Source organism: Chrysemys picta, chromosome 23, assembly GCF_011386835.1.
Source record: "Chrysemys picta bellii isolate R12L10 chromosome 23, ASM1138683v2, whole genome shotgun sequence".
Classification (NCBI taxonomy): Eukaryota; Metazoa; Chordata; order Testudines; family Emydidae; genus Chrysemys; species Chrysemys picta.
Window position 1 is genome coordinate 11,951,492 of NC_088813.1, and position 25,662 is coordinate 11,977,153.

The 25,662-nt window shown below is 40.9% G+C and overlaps 1 protein-coding gene across 5 annotated transcripts; it reads right to left on the reverse strand.

Annotated features, from left to right (window-relative positions):
* Positions 1-237: 237 nt before the first annotated feature.
* Positions 238-25,336, reverse strand: RCAN3 (RCAN family member 3). Of its 5 annotated transcripts, XM_065576822.1 has the most exons (6): positions 25,098-25,336; positions 20,954-21,011; positions 13,563-13,807; positions 4,862-5,035; positions 3,762-3,933; positions 238-2,688 (listed from the first exon to the last, which is right to left on the reverse strand). In XM_065576822.1, the coding sequence occupies exons 3-6, from the start codon at positions 13,755-13,757 to the stop codon at positions 2,480-2,482; spliced, it is 750 nt and encodes a 249-aa protein (XP_065432894.1). In that variant the 5' UTR covers positions 13,758-13,807; positions 20,954-21,011; positions 25,098-25,336; the 3' UTR covers positions 238-2,479. The 5 variants fall into 5 exon arrangements, with proteins under 5 accessions (XP_065432894.1, XP_065432893.1, XP_042700636.1 ...); XM_065576821.1 differs by lacking the exon at positions 20,954-21,011 and having other exon boundaries at positions 25,098-25,303; XM_042844702.2 differs by lacking the exons at positions 20,954-21,011; positions 25,098-25,336 and adding an exon at positions 24,360-24,928 and having other exon boundaries at positions 470-2,688.
* Between the last annotated feature and the right edge of the window lie 326 nt (positions 25,337-25,662).

Here is a 25,662-nt window from a genome sequence, read left to right on the forward strand (position 1 = left end):
ATCCTCCCATCCAAAACTTTCCAAGAGAATGTTCTGATCAGCTACCATAAGGGTGTGGGATATTGGCATTTTCCAGTTTTAGGATAAAACGATAGAACCTCACCAAAACAACAAAAACGTGAGAACAGTTTGTTCTTATAAAACATGTTGAAAATCAACCGTTTTTGCAGTGCTGAAATTAGCTCACGGCAAGCACTAGTAGTTCAAAGCCAAGCATTCAGAGTGTGGACGTGCAAGGACAATTTTTATCTTTAATTCAAGGCAATATTTTTAAGCCACAGAATCGTTGCCTTACTCCTAATTTGCTTATAAACAAACACCCCAAATCAGAAGGAAGACCACCACAAACCCTAGGTGTTGACGATTCATTCAACTTGCCAGCATACAGATTTGTTAGGATACCCAGCTTCCAAACAAGACAAATTACACATTCCTATGGGCCCAGGTTCGATACAGTTAATGGAAAACATTGAATGGCACAGTTGTTATTTTTATTCCATGTCTTTTTTTACACCATGGCTCTTTTATGCTGGAATGCAAGTCAGACATTTCACACAAGCTACTTTCACAACAGCAATAGTGACTTGATCATTTGCCCAATAAGACGGCATTCCTGAAGTTTTTCCACTTTACAACAACATTTACGAGGGGGTAAATGAACAGCTAACCAAAATGTAACATTACAGAAAATCCCCAACTGATTTCTGGCATTTTAAAATGCACAAGGCCCTACTGACAATATAAGTTTGCAACTGGAGGTGGGGAACAGTGAAAAAGAGAAGATAGACTTTGAATGGCTTGATAATAAAGAGCTACATAAATGTTATGCCAATACACGCAAGACACACAAGAGGAAAGATCTGTCTTACTTTCCTCCCGCTCAAATGTATATTATTCCTGTCTCCAAAATGAGGACCTGCCTGCAGGATCCCATTTTGCAACTTGAAGTTGATGGCAGGAAAGACTCGATAGCCGACACAATACTGAAGTCATCTCTACTGCGCCTGTTTGAATTTATCACCATTAATGCACTCTCTTGCGGTCAATCAAGTCAAAATGCCTTTGAGAGTTCAATAACCACTTTATACAGAATTAAAAAACAGTATCATGATTTGGGTAAAGGCCAATTTCAGAGTGATTTATGTACAGAATCAAATATGAACCTAAACAGCCTAGTTTGTTCACAAAGAATTTCTTAACTATTTTTTATAGAAAAAAATCTGTGTAGGCTAAAAAAGGTTGCTTATAAAATAGCATAAAACCATAGGAGCATGTGCCACTAAACTAAGGCATATTTCCTCCTACTAAAACACTTAACACAGAAATTCACAAAACCACAAATGTATATTTCAAAAGGTGTTTCCTATTTCAGAAGTTGCAGATGTGCTATCAGCCATACAGGATGCCATGAAAAATACCATGTTTTTAATCAGAACAGTAAATCAGGAGTGCAACTTGGATAAAAACAGAGTGGAGATTGGTTGAACCATCCTAGCAACTGATTGTCTTAAAAAAAGGAAGCAAACTGTAAAAGTTTAGGAGCAAAAGTTAAAAACTAACCCTGGACCTCTTATCCCCAAATATCACAATCATAATCTAATGATTATTCACTTTACATATAATGTAAGTCATCTCCACGACAGGGGGACATTACAATATTGTTAGAGAGGGCTGGAGGCTTAACATTCTATAGGTGAAACCGTGTTTCACTCAACCCTGTAAGTCAGTTTTATTTTAATCAACTGTCGATGCGACCAATTGTACCTATCAGTGTAACACCATCCTACAGCAGCATAATATTTTAGAGGCAAACTCCATCTGCCTCCTAAGTGGTCTGTGGTTTCCCCTCTTTCCCCCCAACCCTCCCCCCAATTGCAGTTCTGCCAACTACAACTTATTTAATTCTGCGCATGTATTTGTGCCTCATGTCAAATCATAAAGGTACCTTTAAAATAAAAAGTATTTGGCATTTCTGAGAAAAGTAACTGGAACATGTTCACAAATGGGCCAATCTGTGGAGGAATTTTAGTGTACACTGTATATTACATTTCTAATTAATATATTGATTAAATATAAGCTGTTGTACCAGTACAAAAAATATCACATTTGACTGTTATAAAATAAACTATTTTGTAACCAATAGTATAGATGGTACTGATAAGATATTGTTTCAGCATTTGGTACATCGTGCTATACAATATCAAGAAAATGTGAACATATCTTCAAAAAAATCAACCTCCTGCTTTGCTATTATTTTAAATCTGGTGGATTTGCTACACTTGGGGGGGGGGGGGGGGCGGGGCGGGGTTAGTTCTTAAAAATTAAAGTGCTGTTTAGAATATTGGCATCTAAGAACTTGAACATGAGAGACAACTACAAGTAAAATCTCCTGCTGCCATATATAATGCAGCAATGCAGACATCAATACATGTATTAATTTAATATCCTCATATAGATATTGTTTACAGCATCACAAGACTTAACAGTGCATGGTACCCCCTACCTCCCGTGTACAATCAAATGTTTTAGATTCATTTAGTATTGTTGGAGTAGCATCTGGGCGCCTTGTCTGCAGGATTTTCTGTTTGGGATTTTTAATTTCCTCCTCCTCCTCTGTTTCACTTTCACAAATGTGAACGACTACACTAGGAGTAGACTCCGTTCCTGCATGAAGCTCGTATTTCTCCCCTATAGAGTATAACACAAAGAAAAAGCAAGTTAAAAGGTTTGACAGTTAAACTCAAAGTAACCAATCTGTAATAACATCGCACAGGAAATATAAAAATATCACTGAATTATTTTTATTTCAAAACATGTTTCCATTATCATTCACAGTAAATGATGTACTAAAAATCTAAGGATTCATTTAATCCCTTTTCATCTTTAGTTTAGTCCACTTTCATACGTGATTGGACTAGTGCTGCTTACGTGTTTTGAAATACATTGCCACCACAGTTGGTAAATTGTGCTCTCTGCACACGAACAACACTTAATTGATATTTTGGAGGGAGAAATGGAAACAAATTTACGTGCAACGTTAAAGGGCTTATAGCAATATTGGTCTTAATTTGCATACAAAACTGAAGCAATATCATATACACTATGCACTTCTACCACACCTTTCAGAGGATCTAAAAAGAGCTTTGCAAACACTAAGCCTCCCCCCACCCTCTGAAGTAAGTTGGGCTATTACTTTATGCATTTTACAAATGCAAAAATTGAGGTCTAGTGAGGGCAAGGGATTTTTTGACCAAAGTAACACATCAAGTCAGTAGCAAAGCATGTCACACCATGCACTGAGAAACTGAAGTTTCCATTGTCAGGGGAAAGAAATGGCAAGGTCCCCAGAAAAGGTCAATTAAAAGGTCTGGCAGTTAAATTACATGGTGGCCATATCTGAATATGGCAGTGATTGGCACCCTAGAAAACAGCTAAGATAGAGAACTCCAACTAACTGAACCTTACCTTGCGTTTCTCGTTCAACTAAATATGCACTGAGATTTCAGTGGCAAAATTAAGTAAATATGTGGCGCTATCTCAAGAGCATGCAACCCAGCAGGGTGCTAAACTCTGAAGCTCTCTCAATCAATTAAGAAATTGGCAGAAAAGGCATTGGACCATTTTGTCCCTACAAGTAACCATGTAGGGACAACCAGGAGATCTGGGTCTATACTCCACTCCTTTTTCTAGAGAGGTAACGAAAGCTACCGAACAGACATTTCTGAAACAGAACAGCCACAAAAGCAGGAAGACATTCTTACCTGGACCCAATTTGGAAACAGCACAGAGTAAGTCATAGTTTATTCCAGGAGTTGCATCTTCACTCTGCTTCCACCCAACTGGTGGAGATGCAGGAGGCGATATCAGGAACTGTTTGACAGGTTCTGGGGGAAGGAGGTAGGACTTGTCTCCTACTTCACTGGACATCTGGACCTGAAGAAACAATACCACTATGATAACAGAATCACAGAAGTTAAACTAGATGATCTAACAGAGAGAGAAGAGAGATCACTCTCTTGCAACGTGGGACTGTTCTTCATCACACCCTTCTAGTGTTTTATCCAGTCTAGCTTTAAAAGCTGCAAGTAACAGAACTTATACCACTTCGTTGGGAGACTATTCCGCGGGGAGATTTCTCTCATGGCCACGAAGTTTTTCCTAATACTAAGACTTTGTCTACACTGGAACCTGAACAACGCAACTTTTGTCATTCAGAGGTGTGAAAAAAAAAACTCCCCCCGAATGACAAAAGTTTTGCCGACGAAAAGTGCCAGTGTGAACAGCGCTTTGCCTGCAGACAAAGCTACCACCACTCGTTGGGGTGGAAGTTTTTTGTTGGCAGGAGAGCTTTCTCCTGCCGACAAACAGCGGCTACACTGCGCGCCTTTTAGTGGCACGGCCGTAGCGGCACAGCTGTGTCGCTAAAAGGTGCGTAGTGTAGACATAGCCTAAGTCTATTTTTTCCTCTCAATTTCTTCTGACTGTTTCTAGTTATTTTGTTCAATGCTGACAATGAACTTGGCATTCTATATAACACATGCTGAGCCACTAATTCAACAAAATTTGTACATGGACCCAGAGTCTGTGGAGAGGAGATGCTGGACTGCACTTTAAGAAAAGGAGAGCATTCAGCTTGTGGAGGAGGGGAGAGCTCTGTCACTCAAGAGTGACCCTTCCAGCAAATTACGGAGCTGTATCATCTGCAGGTGGAAAAAGAGTCCCTAATGTGTAGATTCACGCTGAAGTGGAGAAAGGATGCATGAGTGTGTGGTTAGAGGGAACTTCAGAACTCTGTCAGGAATGAGTACAGAATAGAGAGGAGATAAGTGTGCATTTAGAGCATCTACATACTGCATCATACCTGTGCAAAATACAGCTTCAGCTTTTTCCCACTGATGTCTGTCTCATGCAATTCTATTCGTGCTCTTGCTGCTGCCTCCGGGGTGCTGAAATTTATCCTTACTCTTCTAAAGCTTTTAAACAACTGGAATGTAACTTGATTATCGTAGATCGTGAAAAGTGCTTCAAATCTTTCCTAAAGGTGAAATAAAAAGATTCTTCAGATACAAAATGCAGATTTTCAATCAGTGAAAATACATTTTCCTTTGACTTTTTCCCTCCAGTTAAGTTTCTTCAACTAAATTACTCCCTTAGAACCTGAAGATTCTCTAGTTCACTCACTCCCTTGATTTTAAAAGTTTAGTACAGACCTGCCCAGCAAGTGTATTGGACATCTCTTCTATTAGAAGCTTGTAAGAGAAACTAACCAACCTGAAACTCTAAGCCTTGTTTTACTGTCAATTCCATCTCCATTTTTATAGTAATTTGGACTCATGTAAACAAAGGCCTATAGATCTTAATTCATATGGTGCCATCTAGTGACAGCTCAACATAAAGATATTTCCACTTTTAAGTGTCTTTCACCTATGGCGCTCGAAAACACCATGGGGATAGATAATAGACAGAAAATATCATAATGCTACTATATAAATCCATGGTACACCCACACCTTGAATACTGTGTGCAGTTCTGGTCGTCCCATCTCAAAAAAGATACATTAGAATTGGAAAAGATACATAAAAGAGCAACAAAAATGAGTAAGGGTATGGAATTAATTTCATATAAGGAGAGATTAAAAAGACTGGGACTTTTCAGCTTGGAAAAGGAATGACTAAGGGGGAGATATGATAGAAGCCTAAAAAAATCACGAATGGTGTGGAGAAAATGAATTAGCAAGTGTTATTTACTTCTTCACATAACCCATGAATCAGGCGTCACCCAATGAAATTAATAGGTTGCAAGTTTACCACAACTTCACATAAAGCACAGTCAACCTGTGGAACTCATTGCCAGCTGATGATGTGAAGGCCACAACTACAATGGAGTTAAAAAAAATTAGATAAGTTCATGGTCAGGGAGGCAACCCAATGCTCTGGGTGTCCCTAGCTTCTTGACTGCCGGAAGCTGGGAGTGGATGACAGGGGACGGATCACTCAATGATTGTTCTGTTCATGCTCTCTGAAGCACCTCGCATTGGCCACTGTCGGAAGACAGGATACTGGGCTAGATGGACCACTGATCTGACCCAGTATAGCCATTCATATGTTCTTATGACACGACATAAGTCAGTTCTGTCTGAATTCTCCTGCCTTCTATTATTGAATGCAACCCCAATTATTAATTTCTTCTACTTACAGCAGAGAAAAAAAAACTGTGAAGGATTTGTTAACTTCTGCATCGGACAACTGTTTCTGTAAGTGTATGTTTCACGTATTTGCCTTTTAAAAGCTGAAATAAAATAGTTCACTGCCTAGCTGAATACACTGTAGTCAATAAGTTTCACCTTTTGTTTGGGTGGACCTTCACCAAAGCATCAGTGGGGAAAAAGAAAAAAAAAAAAAGAGATAGCAAAATATCATTAACATCAAAAAAATTGTAAGATGACTAGGAGGCAGGCCTGGTACCTGAAAATAAAAGTTAAATGTCTATATTTCAAATTCATGGCATTCCTTTAGCTTCAGAGCCCACCCCATCAGTTACATGGGAATACTGATCATTACCCACCTATGTAAAGGGCTTTGAGATCTACAGATGAAAAGTGGTACGTGAAAAATATTTGTGTAATACATATACACTATTTATATGTAATAGGTGTAACTATTGCAAAGTGGGGTTTGAATGGGGGAAGAGGGAAGATTATGTTTTGATCCAGATATATTCTGCTTGCACAGTTTGAAAACTCCACTAGCTTTGCCAATGGAGCTTGAAGTTTCCTTGAACTACAGGAGGGCGAGTTGGGTGTGGAGGGCAGCATAGGAGAAACACGTCCATGCTGTTCCGGTTATGTAGACAGAGCGTGAAATCAGACTCCAGATCTGTCAATCCAGCACCTTTTGCAAGCACCAAATTCACTAGAAAAGTTAGAAGAATAAAATAAATGGAGAGGATAACCCCGCAAGCCCCACCAAAAGAGCTGATTTTTGGATGCACTTTCAGTATGTGCACACACAGCACATTTTCCATTTGATTCAGTAAGTGTGTCTGCTGTGCATTCACCCCTTAAAAGAAGATATAGGGAGAACTAAATCAAGCTACTGAAATCTATGTCCAGAGGCTGACAAAGCAGAGTTTCATAAAACAGATAAAAGCCAAATAATATATCAAAGCAGCTCTGTTCTTGCAAGCATTAGGAATAAGCCTGCATAATAAGTTTTCCATTTATAGACCTAACACACAATCCTGGCCTGTTCTGAAATCATGTCTTATCTACTGAAATCAATCAGCTCAGATGAGCTCGCTAACAGGTCAATCAGTACTGCTCACAAACTACATCTAGAGAAAATTTAACCTCGTCCTAAAATATATCAGTTCAAAAGACGGCTTCATGTGAATTTACATGCCAATGCAGATTGCATTCTGAAAGCTCACGGGACAAACACCTTACAGAATGATTTCATGTGGCAGCCAATTATCCAAGTGTCATTAGACAGAGCGCTAGCATGTCTCCATACATTAACCTCATGTGCCCAGGTAATGCTTTTGGAATACAGTATTTGCATAGAAAGAGTAAAAGAGTAGCAACAAGTGACGCTTATCAGAGACACATATGAAACAAATTATAAAGCCAATGTGGTACATGTTTTCAATACACTCCACACAAAAAAGGAATGATGGGATCGTGCCAGCTCTACAGAGGAAGAACTGGAGCAGTTTGGGTAGCTTGTTTAAGAAACAGAGGGTCCTGTGGCACCTTTGAGACTAACAGAAGTATAGGGAGCATAAGCTTTCGTGGGTAAGAACCTCACTAGAAGTGAGGTTCTTACCCACGAAAGCTTATGCTCCCTATACTTCTGTTAGTCTCAAAGGTGCCACAGGACCCTCTGTTGCTTGTTTAAGAAAGTATTTCCTCTTCAGTTTTGTTTTTAACTAATGTTACAGTTTTACTAACTTTCTGAAAGGTAACAGATGCTGAAGGTACTGAAGTCCTTACAAACACAGAGATGGATTTGTATGGTTTGTTGTTTTTTATTTTGAGAGACGAGTACAGAGAAGAAAATATTTAAAAGATGTTCTACCAGATACAGGAATATTTTAAAATGAGTCTTATTTAAAATACTCAAGACAGTGTCTCTCTACATAAGCTTTCAGCCCATTGATGACAATGTATTTCTGCTCACCGATGACTCATATACATATATTTGGGCCACACCTGACTCATCTTTAGTAGAAGTTTAGTGCCAACATATAGGGCTGGAAGTTAGCTTTTCTGGGGACCTACAGAGACCTAGCAGTAACCCATGCTCACGCTAAACAGAAGATATCTAGAACATTAATGGCAGATGAACTAGGTATTTTCTGCAGAGGAAAAAAAGAAAAAAAATGAAAGCTCGGCAATTGAAAATAAGCCATTTGAAAAACTCAACAGCCGGCACCTTTCTCCTGCACCACAGGAATACGATTATAGCAGGCTGACAGAGCAACAGCTCTTATATAACGTCCCCTCCCCTATTCAAGTGCAGATCTGTAAGCTGCTTTAAAAATTATTTGCATATCTGATTTATGATTCATCTCCAGTCTATCTGCACTATCCACTTCCAGTAGCTTCTGTAGTACAGATTTTAACAGTTAATTGTTTAAAACGAATATTAAAACAGAACCCCAAGAGTTAAACCATGGTAAGAGTAAACTAAATTAAAACAGAAAAGGATAAAAGGGGCTCTGATTTCCTCCCAGATTGGCTACCTCCTTGGTTAGCCTCTGTGCCAGGGTGCTAACAACCCTCCCTTACACACGCCCTTGTTAGGGTCAGTGAGGCACCGAAGTACTAGTGTGTGGATGCCTGAGGCTACCCATTGCCAAAAATAGAAACATATTTTCTTTGTTAACCCTCCCCCCCTTTGAGCCTTTAGCTCTAGAGCTCCTGGCATTAGCATCAAGGATCTCCAAGGTCGATAGCTGTGATATATTGTAATTGGAAAAGAGCAATTAAAATCGGACTGCCAAGTGGCTTAGAGATAAGAAGCAGAGGCTATTGGTAAAACAAAAATGTAAAGCACGGAGAGAGGCAAACTAGTTCACTATCGTGCTCAGTCTGGTTGACCTTGTATTTAAATGGCTTTGAAAATGGCACCATTTCATGAGTTGTTACATTTTCAGATGGTGTCAAATTAACATGCAGAGGCAGCAAATGCTATGGAATAAAGCAAATAAATCTGGAATTATATGAGTTGATCAGACTTATAGGATAAAGGTTCATGCAGCTACTGGAGATAAGATAATGAGGATTATAGTGAACAAAAAAATCATCCGATTGTAGGTATTCTACAATGAAAGCCACTGGACAGGTCCTTGTAGCTACTGCAATATCTGCAGGGAACAAAGTACACTGCATCAGGAGGAATAACCACAAATGACTTCTCTAGAATGCAAAATGAGTTCCATAAAGAACATAAACCAGTGTACACTAGTTAACAGATTAACTCCATCCGCACGAGGGAATGGTTAAAAGACAAATACGTTGTGTCAACAAGGGACAAAGAACACATCTACAACGCAACGAAAAAACCAAATCCTGAACCATCCTGGAGGACCGCAGTATCTAAAGGATAATGCAAAAAGAGAAAAGGGCAGCAGTCAGCAGCCAGAATATCTAGATTTTCTAAAAACATGGTATGTGGCCATCACTGACAGGGCACCACTTAAAATTTGTTCTATTGGATGCTGGGTTCTTTTGCCTCTACTCCTCCCCACTGGAAGGAACGTTGGGGAACTAGGGAGTGAAATCCCTACTCCCTGAAATTGCTGATGCTATCTTACAGATTCCTATTGGGCAGACGGGAAATCGGCGTACCTGTATATTTTGCAGGGATATACTCTCCCTTTTCTGTGAATTGTTTAATCGGGTTTATATCTTGCTGATATATTCTGAGCAGCTCACCTGGAGCATAACTTCTCCTTTTGTAATTCTTAACGTTTACTCTCCTTGGCTTACGGAGACCAGTCCATTTCAAATCAAGTCTTACCCTAATCATCTGGTACAATAATGTTTCAAGGAAGTTTTTTAAAACTGCTTTTTAAAGACATTTTCCTAACACAGGAAAAAATGCAGTGAAGACAGCAGTATAGGCCTTTGCGATTAAGGGTAATGAAGAAAAAAGACCTCCAAGACTCTAGGATCTGAAATGTGTTTAAACACCTATTGCTGACAGAATTCTAGCATTGTTTCCATGACCAGTTTGGGCAGGGATTATTTCAATCTGAAAACTGTTAGAACTGCATTATAAAACTGAATTCTAGGCTATGGAGGCGAGTGACTCTATAGCATGGCTTGGCTAGTGTGGTTCTTAAAAAAGGACACTAGGAATCCCAAGACACTTAATAAGATCAGGAACTTGCCCTTTGTTTTTCCTTCTCCCACTGTTATGCAATGCCATGTACACTACCTGGCTGTTACCCTTCTTCCCAGAGATGGCAGCAGTTCTGTGGTGCTGCATGTACGTTTATGAAGTGCTTTGGAATGAACAACACTATATATAAAGATTAAGGCTGGTGGAAATTTTGTTCATCAGAAGTGTTTTTCGATGGCAAACTGGGTTTTCAATTAAACAACATTTTTCATTAAAATTGTCTTCTTACCGTAGAAAATTTTGATTTTGCAACAAAAGAAAGTGTAAAAAACAAAAAGATTTCAATTGTGGACCAAACCAAAAATAATTTCAGCTGGATACTGAAATATTTCAGTTTGGATAGGATGCCATGCTATCTCACAGGCATTTTATTCCAGTTGCCTCATGTTCACATTCTCCTCTGTGGGCCAGGCTTCCCAGCCATACAATCTCCCGTGATGTACCATGGTCACTGGACCAAAGCCCTTGATGCACTGGCTCTCCTCACCAGAGAGGATAGTATGATGCATCATGGAAGATGTAATCTGACCAGAGAGCCTGGTTTATAGAGGAGAATGGGAGCATGAGGCACGTGAACTACAATCCCCATGAATCACCACACCAGTACAGTAGAAGCCTCTTTATCTGACCCTCCATTATCCAGCTCTCCTTATTAACCAAACAACAAGTGCACACAGGTCCAGAAGCCGATGATCTCTCCTCTGGCAGCTAGATGGTGCTGCAGCCATTCTCCAGATTATCCAAATATTTGATGATCTAATCTGGCCCCAGTTCCAATTAGATCAGATAAATGGAGTTCTGCTGTATTTCCAAATCAAACTACTTTGGGTTTGGGCAGAATTACTTCAGTTTTCAATTTTTTGCTGAAAAGTTGAAATTTTCTGTGAAAAAAAGCCTTTATCTGATCAGCTCTAACAAAGATACATTATTACCAGAAAGGCTAGAGCCCTTCATCGTGACTTGGATAATCAGTTACAGAACCAAACTGTATCAGGGAGAAAAGTAGTAGTCTTGTGTTCCACCCCAGTCATGGGAGCCAGGAACATCTACATTCTAATCCTGCTCTAAGACTGGTTTGCTGTGTGGTTTTGAGCTACTCTCACCATCTGTAACTCAGTTTCCCTATCTAAAAATGGGGATAATTACACCTATTTATATCTCTCAGGGGTATTACGATATTTGTCTGGCGTTTTGGAAATATGAAGTGATACATAAGTATTAGATGTAACACTCAATTATCCAAATATCTTAGGGCACTGACATTTTTGGATAATGAGTGTTTTGGACAAGTCAAATTTGTTTCTATATGAATTTCTGATTTGGGATACAACTACAGGATTGCTCCTTTCCAGGGGAGAGACGGTAGAGGGAAACTAACACTTAAGATGGCATATAATGTGTGTGGGAGGGTGGGGGGAAGGGAGGGTGTTAGATACAAAAAAATATTGTCTGTGAAACAGGTTGTTTAAAGCAATTATTTACTTTCTTCTGATGTTTCTTTCAAATAAAACACAGGTAAAATTGATCTTCAGCCCACAGAACTTAACAATCAAGCCAGTGCTTCACAGAGTGTTTGGCATAAACATGTATGTTTTGGCAGCAACTTTAACATGCGTTACTAAATCAGAATTTGAAGATATCTAATCCAGCCTCACACAAAACAGTCCCGAAAATACATCTGTCCACAACCAAAATCTACTTGCCTGCTGTTTGTCATGATGATAGAAAAAATAATTATATTTTACTTCTCTGGAAAAAAACCAACAAAAAATCCAAACCTACTTATCATGGGGTAGCAGGTGAGCAGAATTTTGTAAGGCTGCCCTAATCAAATATATTTATACTTAAGTGGCATTATAAATCATAGGCCTGACATTCTTTCCCTTACAGAATAAGGATTGCAGTATCAGCATTACTGTCTGCAGTCAGATAATATATTTCAAGCTGTTGCTCCAGAAATCCCTCACCTCAGGAAATGGAAACGACAAGGATCTCTAGGGAGAGCTGTCGGTAAGGCACTCTCAGTGCTGGGGTCCTAGATTGTGAAACACCTGCTGGATGAGAATGAGTCTTAGTCTGCCCAGCTTCAGAGTCCAGTGCAAAACCTGCATTTTGGCAGAAGTTTCCTTGTAATGAGTGACAGAAAGGAGGATAAAGGAAAGGGAAGAAAAAGGAGGAAGAAGGGAAGAAAGGATGGTCAAGTTTAAGCGAAACCCTAGGATGGCAAGAGCGGAATCCAATTTGATGATCTTTATAATTGTGTTTTGCATCTATGCAATTAGCAGTCTATAAAATCTCTTTGGTAGAGTTTAAATAGCTTTGTTTGTTGTGATTAATAGTTTAGGAGTGCAGTTCACTGCCACTGCCTTTAAGAGGCTGAGTTAAACTGAAGGACACCACCTAGCATCCCCGATTTGCAGACCAATGTTTCCCAGCTGATACCAGCAGCATGCAGAATTTTAGACATAACTGTAGTAGGCTTCATAGTTTTGTAAATTAAAATTGGAAGGAAGTTACAGATCAAGCCCTCTTCCATTACATAAACGGCTCATATTTCAGCCATAAAAAGAATGAGGAGTACTTGTGGCACCTTAGAGACTAACAAATTTATTTGAGCATAAGCTTTATAGAACTCATGCACTGTAGAAGAGTCTTCCTGATAGCCATTAGAAGCAAAGGATAACTACACATCTGACTCAATAAAAAATACAATAAAATGGTCCAGAGAAGCCTTGTTTGGACTAGAAATTTCAAACCACTTTCAAATTGTTATTTCTTATTCATTAGGTCTGACAAAGTATACTGTGAACAAATACTATTCTTTTAACAGTGATCCTTGTCCTGGAATCAAATATTTAAGTTCTCCCTGGACCATAAAATGTAAGGCAGGAAATCAACATGCAGACGCACTATGAAAAGTACTACAGCCATACCACCACACTGAGATGCTAGAAAGATTTTACATTACTAGCTGTTTTATAGTAGCAGAGTCCAATTTGAATTTATTGGCAAGCAGCATTGAAACCAATTTGAACTCGTTGGCAAATCTCGTTATTTTTCACCTGCTAGAATAAGTAAGAACACTGAAAATCTGGACAAAATATGCTCTAACTACAATTGCACCAATTTAGATCACTATACCCTATGTACTCTTACCTTTTCTTCTTGTACCTCAAACACAGCTTCTGGCACACTGCAAGCAAAGAGTGAGGTAGGCAAGTCACTTAAATCCATCATCTCTTCCAAATCATCTTCATTTTCTCCAAAGATCATTTCTTCTTCCTCTTCTTGGTCACTGCTGTAAACGTCTGTCTGGCTGTCACTCCAGGACTTCATAGTGTCTCTGAGCATTGTCCACCAAAAACAACTCTTCTTTATGTGCCAGGGCTTCTAGCAGGAATCTGTTAAGAGAGAAAACGGAGGATTACAAGTACTGAATTTACCAGTAAATCACAGTTTCCTGCTATAGTTATTCTTTGAGATGAATCATTTTATGCAGAAAAGCGAAATCAGTGTGAAGGCTGCCTACAGCCTACAGCACAGAACCACTTTCATCTCATTCCTATAAACCTGAGACTCAACTGTCTGAGCTGTGAAAAGGAATGTAAGAAACCATCCATTCTAATCAATGTAAACAATTTTTGTCAGAGTAATAGAAAATTAAAGTATTAGGAAATTGTTTTACAAGCTTTCCTCAATGCCATAATACTTTGCATTTAAATAGCAATTCTTTCTCGGAGTAGGTCAAAGTATTTTATAAACAAGCTTCACCCAGCTAGCGAGAGTTGTAAAGTCTCCCCATTTTACAGATGGAAAAAACATGTACACTGTAAAGTTAAGTGTCTTGCCCAAGCTCCCCGCAACGCAGCAGCAGAGCTAGGAACAAAATCCAATATTCCTGACTCCAAGCTCCTTTTTCTAACTGCTAGATCGACAGTGTCTTCCACAACAAACACTGTATGAATAGAAAAAAAAAATATTCTAAGCTGTATGGGTAGTCTGCACAGTGCTATACATGCACTCCTCAATAAATGTGAAATGGAAATAAAATGCAATGCAAACAAGATATCACATAGGATACTAAACCAAAGGCCTTAGAATATGAACTATTTTTGCATAAGCATGTGTTATACAACACATGTCAACTCTTGCTAAAAAACAAGAGCACTTTTGTGGTGAGAAAGGAGAAGTTACCACATTACTGTACATCAGGGGTCGGCGACCTTTCAGAAGTGGTGTGCTGAGTCTTCATTTATTCATTCTAATTTAAGGTTTTGCGTGCCAGTAATACATTTTAACGTTTTTAGAAGGTCTTTTTCTATGTCTATAATATATAACTAAACTATTGTTGTATGTAAAGTAAATAAGGTTTTTAAAATGTTTAAGAAGCTTCATTTAAAATTAAATTAAAATGCAGAGCCCCCCGGACTGATGGCCAGGACCCAGGCAGTGTGAGTGCCACTGAAAATCAGCTCACGTGCTGCCTTTGGCACGCGTACCATAGGTTGCCTACCCCTGCTGTATATTAATGTGTAATCTCTGGTAGAAGGGATATTTGTTTGGGGGTGGGGAGTAAGTTGCACAGAACACTGGAAAAACTAGCACCCAATGTATTTGTTTACTAGCTGCAGTTGTTTGTTTTGAATATTTTATTTGCTTAACTAGCTTATTCCTTTGAAGCAGTCAGCTAAGAATGCCATTAACTGTAACCAGTATGTGTACGAGGGGGGGGGAAAAAAAATCAATCCATGCTCACTCATGTGTTTGTTTAAAGCAAGCATAACTGACAATAGCCAGATACCCTTAGGAAATTTTTTTTGGAAATGAGGAAAAAAATTATTTGATATCCTCAGTTACTGATGTAGGTATTTATAAAGTGCTTGTGCACTGCAGTACTGAGGCTCCATATCGTGTGATCACCACACTTGTAAATACATGAGGGCATTTTTGAATTGCAGTTTACATCCAATGACCTAATGTAAACAAGCCTATTCACACACAGAAGTTACAAAGGTTTAACCAAATATGTGATGTTAACTTATTTAGTTAAGCCAATGAAACTGCATTTGGACACATTTATAACCCACTTGAGAACGTTCATGCACAAAGTTGTATCAGCTCAACATCACGTCATTCAGTAAACCAGTGCAATTTTGTGTGTAGATCTGACCTAACTTGACTAGCAAAAGTGAGTTTTACACATGATTTTCTGAATAGAATATTTCAAATGCATTGATTGAACAACACCACGGGAACGAGATGTCATGCCAGAATGTGCTTGTGTAACTGGCAAAGAATTAACGATTCCCTGAGGGCTAACTCATCTAAAAGTGAAGGAAAAAAAAAAGGCATAACGATAGACTAAAAAACAAAATACTGAGTGGTTTGGAAGCTCTGAATTTTAAGAGATCCTTCTAGGCCAGTCAGTCAAGGGTATTAAGAGGGTGAGGGTACACCAAATCAAATTGAGCCATGAGCAAATAGCACTGAAAATACCAGCTGTATTATTCATAGAATGGCAAGGGGACGCACCCCTTTTACAAAAGGTTTAAACCACAGGGACTCCACCCCTCAAAATTAACAATCTGACAAGTACTTTACACGTGCAAAGGAGGAAAGAGAGGGTATTTGGCACAGAGAAATGGGACTTTGTAAGAGATGGCATAAAAAAAGGCATGACAACAGAAGATTTAAATGAATAATGAGGAAAAGGGGTGACCTATGGACAGACACACACTAAATATGGCTGAGTTACTGAGAGCCTTGAAAAAGGTCAAGTAACTTGAACTTGACACAGAAGAACCAAGCAAGCCAGTGAAGTTTGAGGGAAGGCAAAGAGGGTAATAAAGAAAAATTAACTAATTACTGTAACATAGAGAATGTCTTCATTTTCTCTCTCAAAACACCTCCCCCCATATCTTTAAACAGTAAAAACCATCGCCACAGTTAGGTTTTATGCGGGCAGGGGTGGCGCACAGAGCCGCCTGGCCGTGCCTCTGCCTAGGAGCTGGAGGGAAATGCCGGCCACTTCCAGGAACCGCCTGAGGTAAGCACAGCCCAGAGCCTGTAACCCCAACTCCCTCCCACACCGCAACCCCCTGCTCCAGCCCTGAACCCCCACTCGTACCCAAACTCCCTCCTGCACCCCGCATCCACAGCCCCACCCCAGAGCCTGCACCCACAGCCAGAGCCCTCATCTCCCCTGTACCCCAACCCCCTGCCCCAGCCCAGAGCCTCCCCCCCCCAAACCCCTCATTTATAGCCCCAACCTAGAGCCCTCACGCCCTCCCACACCTCAACCCTTTGCTCAGTCGGGTGAAAATGAGCGAGTGAGGGTAGGGGAGAGCGAGCGACAGAAGGAGGGGGGGATGGAGTGAGTGGGGGGGCGCCTTGGAGAGGGGTGGGGTAGGGGCGGGGCTTCAGGAAGGGGCAGGGCAGGGGTCTGGGTAAGGCTGTTATGTTTTCTTCATTCGGAAGGTTGGCAACCCTAACCACAGTGGAAAGAAAGACTTCTTTACTCCAAGTGAGAAAGGCTTCTTTACTCCATAGATTATCAACATCAGAGTCCATTACAGGTCCTTCAAAATGGTTACATTCTACTGAGTCATTTAAGGAGCTCTAATATGCAGATTACTGACACTAAACAATGCAATGATTGAAAAACAGATGGAGTATTTAATTTTTTTCCCCTCATATAACTAAGACATAGTGAGCATGTGTTTGTGTACGCTCAGCACATGGACATATTAAACTGGAAGGAGGCACATGCAAAAAGGCATGGGACTGAGCAACAGGAGACCTAGATTCTACATATGCTAATGCTCACTGTGTGACCTTAAGGGTGAGTCTACACAGCAAAGAAAAACCAGCGACTGACCCGTGCCAGCCAACGTGGGCTCAGGGGGCTGTTTCATTGCTGTGTAGGCTCAAGAACCCTGCAGGGTGTGAGGGTCCCACAACTCTGTACCACAGGTTCCCATTCTGTAAAATGTGGCTTTGTAAGGAAGGGGCTTTGATATCATGCATGAAAAGTGCAATAAAAGAGCACATGTAAAAGACTGTATACAAAAGTAGTCATGGAACATGTACCATACAAGTGATTTAAAAAACTAATCTATCTCATAGACCTGGAAGGGACCCCGAAAGGTCATCGAGTCCAGCCCCCTGCCTTTACTAGCAGGACCAAGTACTGATTTTGCCCCAGATCCCTAAGTGGCCCCCTCAAGGATTGAACCCTAGGCTTAGCAGGCCAATGCTCAAACCACTGAGCTATCCCTCCCTCCTAACGATAGTTGTTTTAAATTTAAAAACTAAAGTAAATATCCTTTAAATCAATCCTTGTTTTTTGTTGTTGTTTTTAATTACAGGCTCATAAAAGAGCATCGGAAAGTATAAAACTTCCCTTTCTGGCCAGGCTGAGAGTTGGAAAGGAGTATAGCTCTGGGGATATTCACACTGAAACCTGAGAAGACATCACCATATGCTGCAAAATGAAAGATTTTGGACAAAAATAAGAGTATTGATTCCTGAATCTTACTCCACGCACACACTTTCAGAAAAGCAGCATGTTACATTTACAATCTGATGCATATGCTGGGCTTGTGCAGTACAACACTCTGTGCGTTAAAACTGCCAACACAGAACAGTGGAAAGGAAAGAGACCAGATCTGTGTGTCCTGAAGAGTCCAAGAAGAAAAACAAAAAAGAAGCCTACATGTTGGTTTGATCACATCAATAGGATAAATCGTGTTTGTTAAAATATTCCACAAGGCTAATTCAAGCAAGCGGAAATTCGTTCTGCTCTCTGGTGGATGGATGGATATCAGTTGTTTCCTTCACAGAGGTAAGCAAAGTTGGTATTTGACTGGCTAAATATTTGTAGGTCAACTGACCAGCAACAGGTGAAATATCTTTAACACACAAAACTTCCACATGCACAATGCATTTTAGGAGTAACAGGTTTAAAAATAACGATTGTCTCTCTTGCAGAAAGTCTGGATTTAAAAGAAAAGAACGGAGAGTCAGGAGGGCTTGGTGCTAATCCTGGTTAAACTCCAGATTTGTAGCGATACCTAGGGCAAGTCACTTCACTCATTGTGCTTTAGTCTCCCTAGCTGTAAGCGGAGATAGCTGACATCACAGTGGTGTTGAGACTAATCTATTCATGTTTGTAAACGACTATGAAATCTTTGAGTGGAAGGCACTAGAGACATGCAAACTACTTGTAGGGTGACCAGATGTCCCGATTTTATCGGGACAGTCCCAATATTTGGGGTTTTTTCTTACATAGGCTCCTATTACCCCCCACTCCCTGTCCCGATTTTTCACACTTGCTGTCTGGTCACCCTAACTACTTGAGAACAGATTTTTGCATATCATACATTATATAAAAGTCTGAGCAATCAAATCATGTTTTGTTTCTAATAAATGTGAAATGTAGTGTTATCTGACACAAATCCAATTACAAAGCTGTACTTGTAAAAGTTACTTTATTCCACTTAAACTTGAAGTGATTTAGCATTATTTTACTAATCACAGCAAACTTGGTTATAGAAAATCAATGTTGGTAAGTTTCATTATGTCTGAAATACAAACAGGGGTGACAAATTTAAAAACAAATGCCAAATATTTAGAAGTTATTCACTGAAAAACATTATAGTGTAGACCACAGATCAACATTAGCCACCATCATCCCACTCTTGAGACAAACTCACTCTTACTCGTTAAATTGCAGTTATTCAGATTCATAGGCATAAATCCTGAACTGGAGAGAAGATGAAGTGAATGAAAAATCTCCTTGAATCAAAATCATCACCCTCACACACTTTCAATCCTTATATTTTTTAGTCTTTACTTTAAGCGTCAGGAGCTGATGTGAGAGTTTAATAATCAAGCAACTCTATATTCTAACAAAGTCAGTGAAGAAAAAGCAACTGGTATGACTGGTAAATAAAAGGCATTTTAAATCGAATATAAAATAATTAATCAATATGTCATTCCTAGCAGTCAAGTGAAAAATAAAATCAATGTACAGAAGTTGAAGGACGTGCATTCCAAAAGACACATTTAAACCAGATTGGGGAGTAAAGGGGAGGTGAGAGAACCATCTACTCATGATTAGGCTGAATTCCAAACTCCAACACAGACAAGTTTTAAAATTCTACAAGTTGGGTTTTATAACCAGAAATAACGTCTACTCCTTCACAACCCTGATGTCATCAAGCGCTGCAATAAAGAATTGTGACCTTAACACACAATGAGGAAAAGTGTCCTGTAACTAGGATACACAACAAATTGTTTAAAAGACACTCTACACTATGTAAACAATGCATGTATATAGTAAAGCAACAAAGTATGATTTAAATACAGATAGAATTTTAGGGTGCAGTACAAAACAATGCACAGTAAAGTGGCTGAAGTATAGCATGAAGTGATTCAGCTAATATGATGCAGATGGAAGTAAAATGTAGCAGCTCAAAGAGGCTAAAAGTCACAGTGACCTTGCACTGTACCTAAACTAGTCTAGTGAAGTTTAAGTATCTTAACATGGACACAAGGACCCATTTGTAAGTGTTTTCACATAAGACTGTCATTTAGCACTGAACAACTTAAACATGGACTATTTCATCTTCACTCCAACGTGAGGCAGACCATCATCCCTCTTTCGCAGATGGAAAAACAAACAAACACATGCATAAGTTAAAATGAGTTGCCCAAGGCCAGCACAGCTCAGAATCAGAGCATTGGAGTTCCTGGTTTGTAGATAGAACAGGAGTAATTGTGGCACCTTAGAGACTAACACATTTATTTGAGCATAAGCTTTCATGGGCTACAGCCCACTTCATCGGATGCTCACGAAAGCTTATGCTCAAATAAATTTGCTAGTCTCTAAGGGTACGTCTACACTACCCGCCAGATTGCCGGGTAGTGATCGATTTATCGCGTCTCGTCTAGACATGATAAATCGATCCCCGAACACGCTCCTCGTCGACTCTGGAACTCCACCGTTGCGAGAGGCGGAAGCCGAGTCGACAGGGGAGTGGTGGCCGTCGATCCTGCGCCGCAAGGATGCGAAATAAGTAAGTCGATCTAAGATACGTCTACTTCAGCTACGCTATTCTCGCAGCTGAAGTTGCGTATCTTAGATCAATTCCCCCCCCAGTGTAGACCAGGCCTAAGGTGCCACAATTACTCCTGTTCTTTTTGCGGATACAGACTAACACGGCTGCTACTCTGAAACCTGGTTTGTAGATGTGTGCTCAGCCCACTACATAATGATCACATTACCCCATTTACAGCATAAACATCCTTAACGTGAGGAAAATACTGACTTTTGCTGAACAGCAATTTAAGAAGTTATGAAATATATTAATGCCATATAGATATACATTATTACTGCAGAAAAGGGAAGCTGTTTGACTAAAGCACTGTAGGGAGATTCCTGGCTTCTTCTTCCAGCTCTGCCTCTTGCTGAATTGAGGTGATGCCTTGTTACTCAACTTCTGCTACCTGTTTCCACAGCTACAAAATAGAAGATTGCCACTTACCCACTGTTGTGAAGTACTCTAAGATCCTTGATTACAGGTACCAAAAAAGGCCCTGATCCTGTAAAGACAGGCACTCAACTTTACACACTGTGAATAGCCCCACCAACTTCAAATGCAGCATTGTTATAAATTAACCTCAACATGTTGTGAATAGTTTGATTGCAGCAACAAAGATATTATACACCATTTTCTGGTTTGTGAAGTGAAAGCTTGGCACGGTACTAAGTTATTCTGGGATGATGGTAGCAGCTTACAAATTCTAGTGCCATGATGCGGATAACTAGTTTCCCTCAAACTGACAAAAAATGAATCACCAGATAAATAATTTTATACCTAAGTTCGGGTATAAAAGAGGAAGCTTGGGTAGTTGTAAGCAGCAGAAGAGACCACAGTTGTTCCCTTCAGCTACTGCAGGCAAGGTCTATGTAAATGAGGGTTTAGGATCTACATTAGTGCCAATTCTAGCCAAAAACTGAGTTTTAACAAATCTTTTCTTTGTGGCCAGATGAAATGAGCAGAAAACTCCTAGCAGCAAAGATCAGCAGTTCTGCATTATTTACACTACAACCTTCCTTGCAAGTGTAAAAAGAATGCATCCCCTAATTCTAGTTATTAAATAACAAATCTACAACTCTTAATTTTTATAGGATATTTATTTTGTTGCAGACTTGCCAAAAATATCAGTCCCCGAACACCATAGCTGGCATTGCAGCAACCACTAAACTCTATGAAAGGCTAATCACAAAGCCATGCAATGCTCCACTAAAATTAGAGTGGGATATCCAAATAAACTAACTGATGTACAGATGGTATTTAAGAATTAATTATTACAAGCAGTGTAGAGGGAAGTCTACCTTTTAAAGGACTATATACAAATATTTTACAGCATCTTTTTAAGAGACTAGTTAAGACAGGAAAGAGGAGCGCTGGGTAGTGAGTGAGTGGTCTGAGCACTACACTGGGACCATCAAAGCTCTAATGCAGGCTTTGACCCTCATTCATTGTGTGACCTTGGGCAAACAGCAATCTCTAGCTAGGTATTTTTAATGGGCTCACCACTGTGAAGCACAAACTCTCTGCCTCAGTTTCTCTTCTATAAAAAGGGGATAATCTTACTTACCTCATGGGTTAGGCACTTCATTTTTGTTTTTTTAATGATTTTTACCAGTTTCTTGGTTTTATAAAAGCGATTATTTGTTTTTTTACCAATGTTCACCCAAATTTTGGTCCACTCAAGTATGTGAAAATATTGATTATGTTACAAAAATTCTATACATTAGGTAGATATGTTGATGTTAATAATAAATTAGTTTAAGTGTAAATGCAAGACAGTATATTAGAGTAAAGCAATGTAATGGAAGATAACACACATGTATATATGTCCATGCTCAACTCCTAAACAAATGCCAGAGCTCTCCGGCCCTGGCTCCCTGTTCCAGAAGGAAAGATGGTAGCTCAGATTACCGAGCCACCATCTCTTCCTTCCCGAGCAGGGAGCCAGGTCAGAAATACTTTTATTTTTCTCTGTTGTTGCTTTTTTTTCTGTCCTCCCATCCCTCAGTATTAACCCAGAAAATGAGAGAAATGCATAATCAGATATCAGTATTCAATACAGTTTGTGTATAGTTAGTCACCCCAAACACAGTATCTTCCTTTAGCTAATGTATGTTGTTTGAATTCTCTCTCATGTTTATAGATGCTTAAGTGATCTCATACACTAGGTAAGGGGTAGGCAACCTATGGCACGCGTGCTGAAGGCGGCACGTGAGCTGATTTTCAGTGGCACTCACACTGCCTGGGTCCTGGCCACCGGTCTGGGGGGCTCTGCATTTTAATTTAATTTTAAATGAAGCTTCTTAAACATTTAAAAAACCTTATTTACTTTACATACAACAATAGTTTAGTTAAATATTATAGACTTATAGAAAAAGACCTTCTAAAAACGTTAAAATGTATTACTGGCACGCAAAACCTTAAATTAGAATGAATAAATGAAGACTCGGCATACCACTTCTGAAAGGTCGCCGACCCCTGCACTAGGACAACATCGATTCTGTGAACCAAACCAAGAGACTTAGCCACTCAATTGATCTTGACCCCTTATTAATTCCTTTATTCCAGTGAGAAATAATACGATCTGGTTAGCACACTTAGATACCAAGGTAATAAGCACTTTTAGAAATACTGACAAGGTGTTTTTTAAAAAAAACTTTATACAGCTTTGTGAACAATGAGGATTTTTGGAAATCCTCCCCTATTGCTCAAGCAATAGAGAGAAGTAACAGGTGGTGACCATGTACCGCCAGTGCTTTTAATATTATTTTTTCTAGACCTGCTCCGAGCATTGTTAGATGACAGAATGGAAAGAACGCCAGCAGCAGGTGATTTACATGAGCATCTCCTGTCTCCTACCATTACTAGTGCAATAGTCAGAACATTTCCAGAAGTCTTTAATGTTGACAAAGGCTAAAACATTCATGGCACTTTATAGACAGACATATCTGCTCCCAAAGTGTACAGTCTAAGACCAATCTTGCCAACACAAACACATGTGTAACTTTACCTACGTGAGTAATCTCATTTAAGTCAATGTGCTTGCAAGATCAGCACCGAAGTTTAGAAATAACATGTTCTGTTATAACAAACAAGGGGAAATGAAGGAATTAAGAATCGACTAAATGGTTAAGTAGGTTGTTTTGGTTCTCAGACCACAAGAGCATTTAAGACCATTTCAAAACATACAAACACAGGAAGAAACCAATACTGTAGAAAACAGCACACTGAACAAGTGATGCCTAACCACTCCATGACTGTTGATAGGTTGTGTTATATCACAGTGCTGAACTAGCGATAAATAAATGTAACCTTAAAATAAAATGCCTATTTTGATGTCTCACATCATCAATTATAGCTGCAAATAATAGCAAGTTCCGGATCATAGGAAGTGCAGTGCAGAAATTGCTTTGAATATGGAGCTTCTACACACAAATAAGTCACCAGACAAGTGATTTTATAATTCTTTTAAAAAAAGAAGAACAGGAGTACTTGTGGCACCTTAGAGACTAACAAATTTATTAGAGCATAAGCTTTCGTGGACTACAGCCCACTTCTTCGGATGCATATAGAATGGAACATATATTGAGGAGATATATATACACGCATACAGAGAGCATAAACAGGTGGGAGTTGTCATATGCTCTCTGTATGTGTGTATATATATCTCCTCAATATATGTTCCATTCTATATTCATCCGAAGAAGTGGGCTGTAGCCCACGAAAGCTTATGCTCTAATAAATTTGTTAGTCTCTAAGGTGCCACAAGTACTCCTGTTCTTCTTTTTGCGGATACAGACTAACACGGCTGTTACTCTGAAACCTATAATTCTTTTAAATTCTCTACACGCACAACTGAATATTGTAGCTCAAGTATTCCGTTTGCGTTGGAGACATCCGCGCAATCAGTGCCTTACAGGTCGGATGCAAACAGGCAAGCCATTCCCATTGGAAGGAGAGGAGCTTTGTGGAGTTAATCCACCACCACATGCCTCCAGAAGAGCTCTGCAAGCTTCAGAAGTTGCAGAAGAAAGCCCAGCAACTGCTGCATCAGGGAGAGAGATGGGGAGGTGGGGGCGGTCTCCAAACTTTGGGCAACTCCTGCTCCTGTGCAGTACCTCGCCCGTCCCCACCCACTTAACCCCCACAGCTCCAGCTCTCCTTGGGGCCAGGCGAACGGGGGATCGGAGCCTAGGACGCTCTCCCCGCTCCTCGAGCCATTCCCCCTTCACCCCCAGGCCCAGGGCCTGCTGCCCGCAGCAGCACCGAGGGATGTGTCCGGGGGGTGGGTGGGGGATGGACACTCAGATGGGCAAACAGCCCATCCCCGCCCTTTAAACGCAGCGGAGACCGCCCCCCCCTTCCCTTTGCACGGGGCGGCTGCGAAACCCACCGCCGCCCCAGGGCGGCTAGTTACCCCGCGCGCGCGCGCGCGTCCGCCCCCCCGAGGACGCGGCCACGGCGAGGCTCGAGGCGGCTCCCCGGGGGGGGGGGGCAGTTGTGAGGGGAAGGAGGCGCGGGGAGCCAGCGGGAGGCACAGCGAGAACATGGAGGGGAAGGGGGGAGCTCGGTCTCCGCTCTGAGGACTCACCGTCCCCGCCTGGGGTTCCCGTCGGCCGCCGCGCAGGCCCGGAGCCCTCTCGGAGGAGGGCGGGCAGGACGAAAGGCGGGGGGGAAGCTGGCAGCGATGGCAACAGCTGAAGGAGCCCCCCCGCCCGTCCGGGCGCGCGCACTGTAGTTCTCCCCGGGGACGCGCGAGCGGGCGCGCTCCCGTCCCCGCATCGCCACAGTGGGGGGGGGGAGTGTGACCCGGATGGAAAGGGAGCGAGCGCGCGCGCGCGCGGGGGGAAGCACGATTCCTGCGCATGCGCCGGCACTTGCCTGGCCGCCGTCGCCCGATATTCGCCTGACTATGAGGAGCCACTCCCGTGGGAAGGGGTGTGTGGAATGAGGTGGAGCCCCACCCCCCCGGTATCCTCTTGGGGGGCAGTGTGGGGGAGGGGCTGGGTTAAGGGGACATTTGCTGGGGGGGGCAGTGTGGGGGAGGGGCTAGGTTAAGGGGGGCATTGCCTTGGGGGGTAACGTGGGGGAGGGGCTGGGCTAAAGGGGCCTTGGGGGGTAACGTGGGGGAGGGGCTGGGCTAAAGGGGCCTTGGG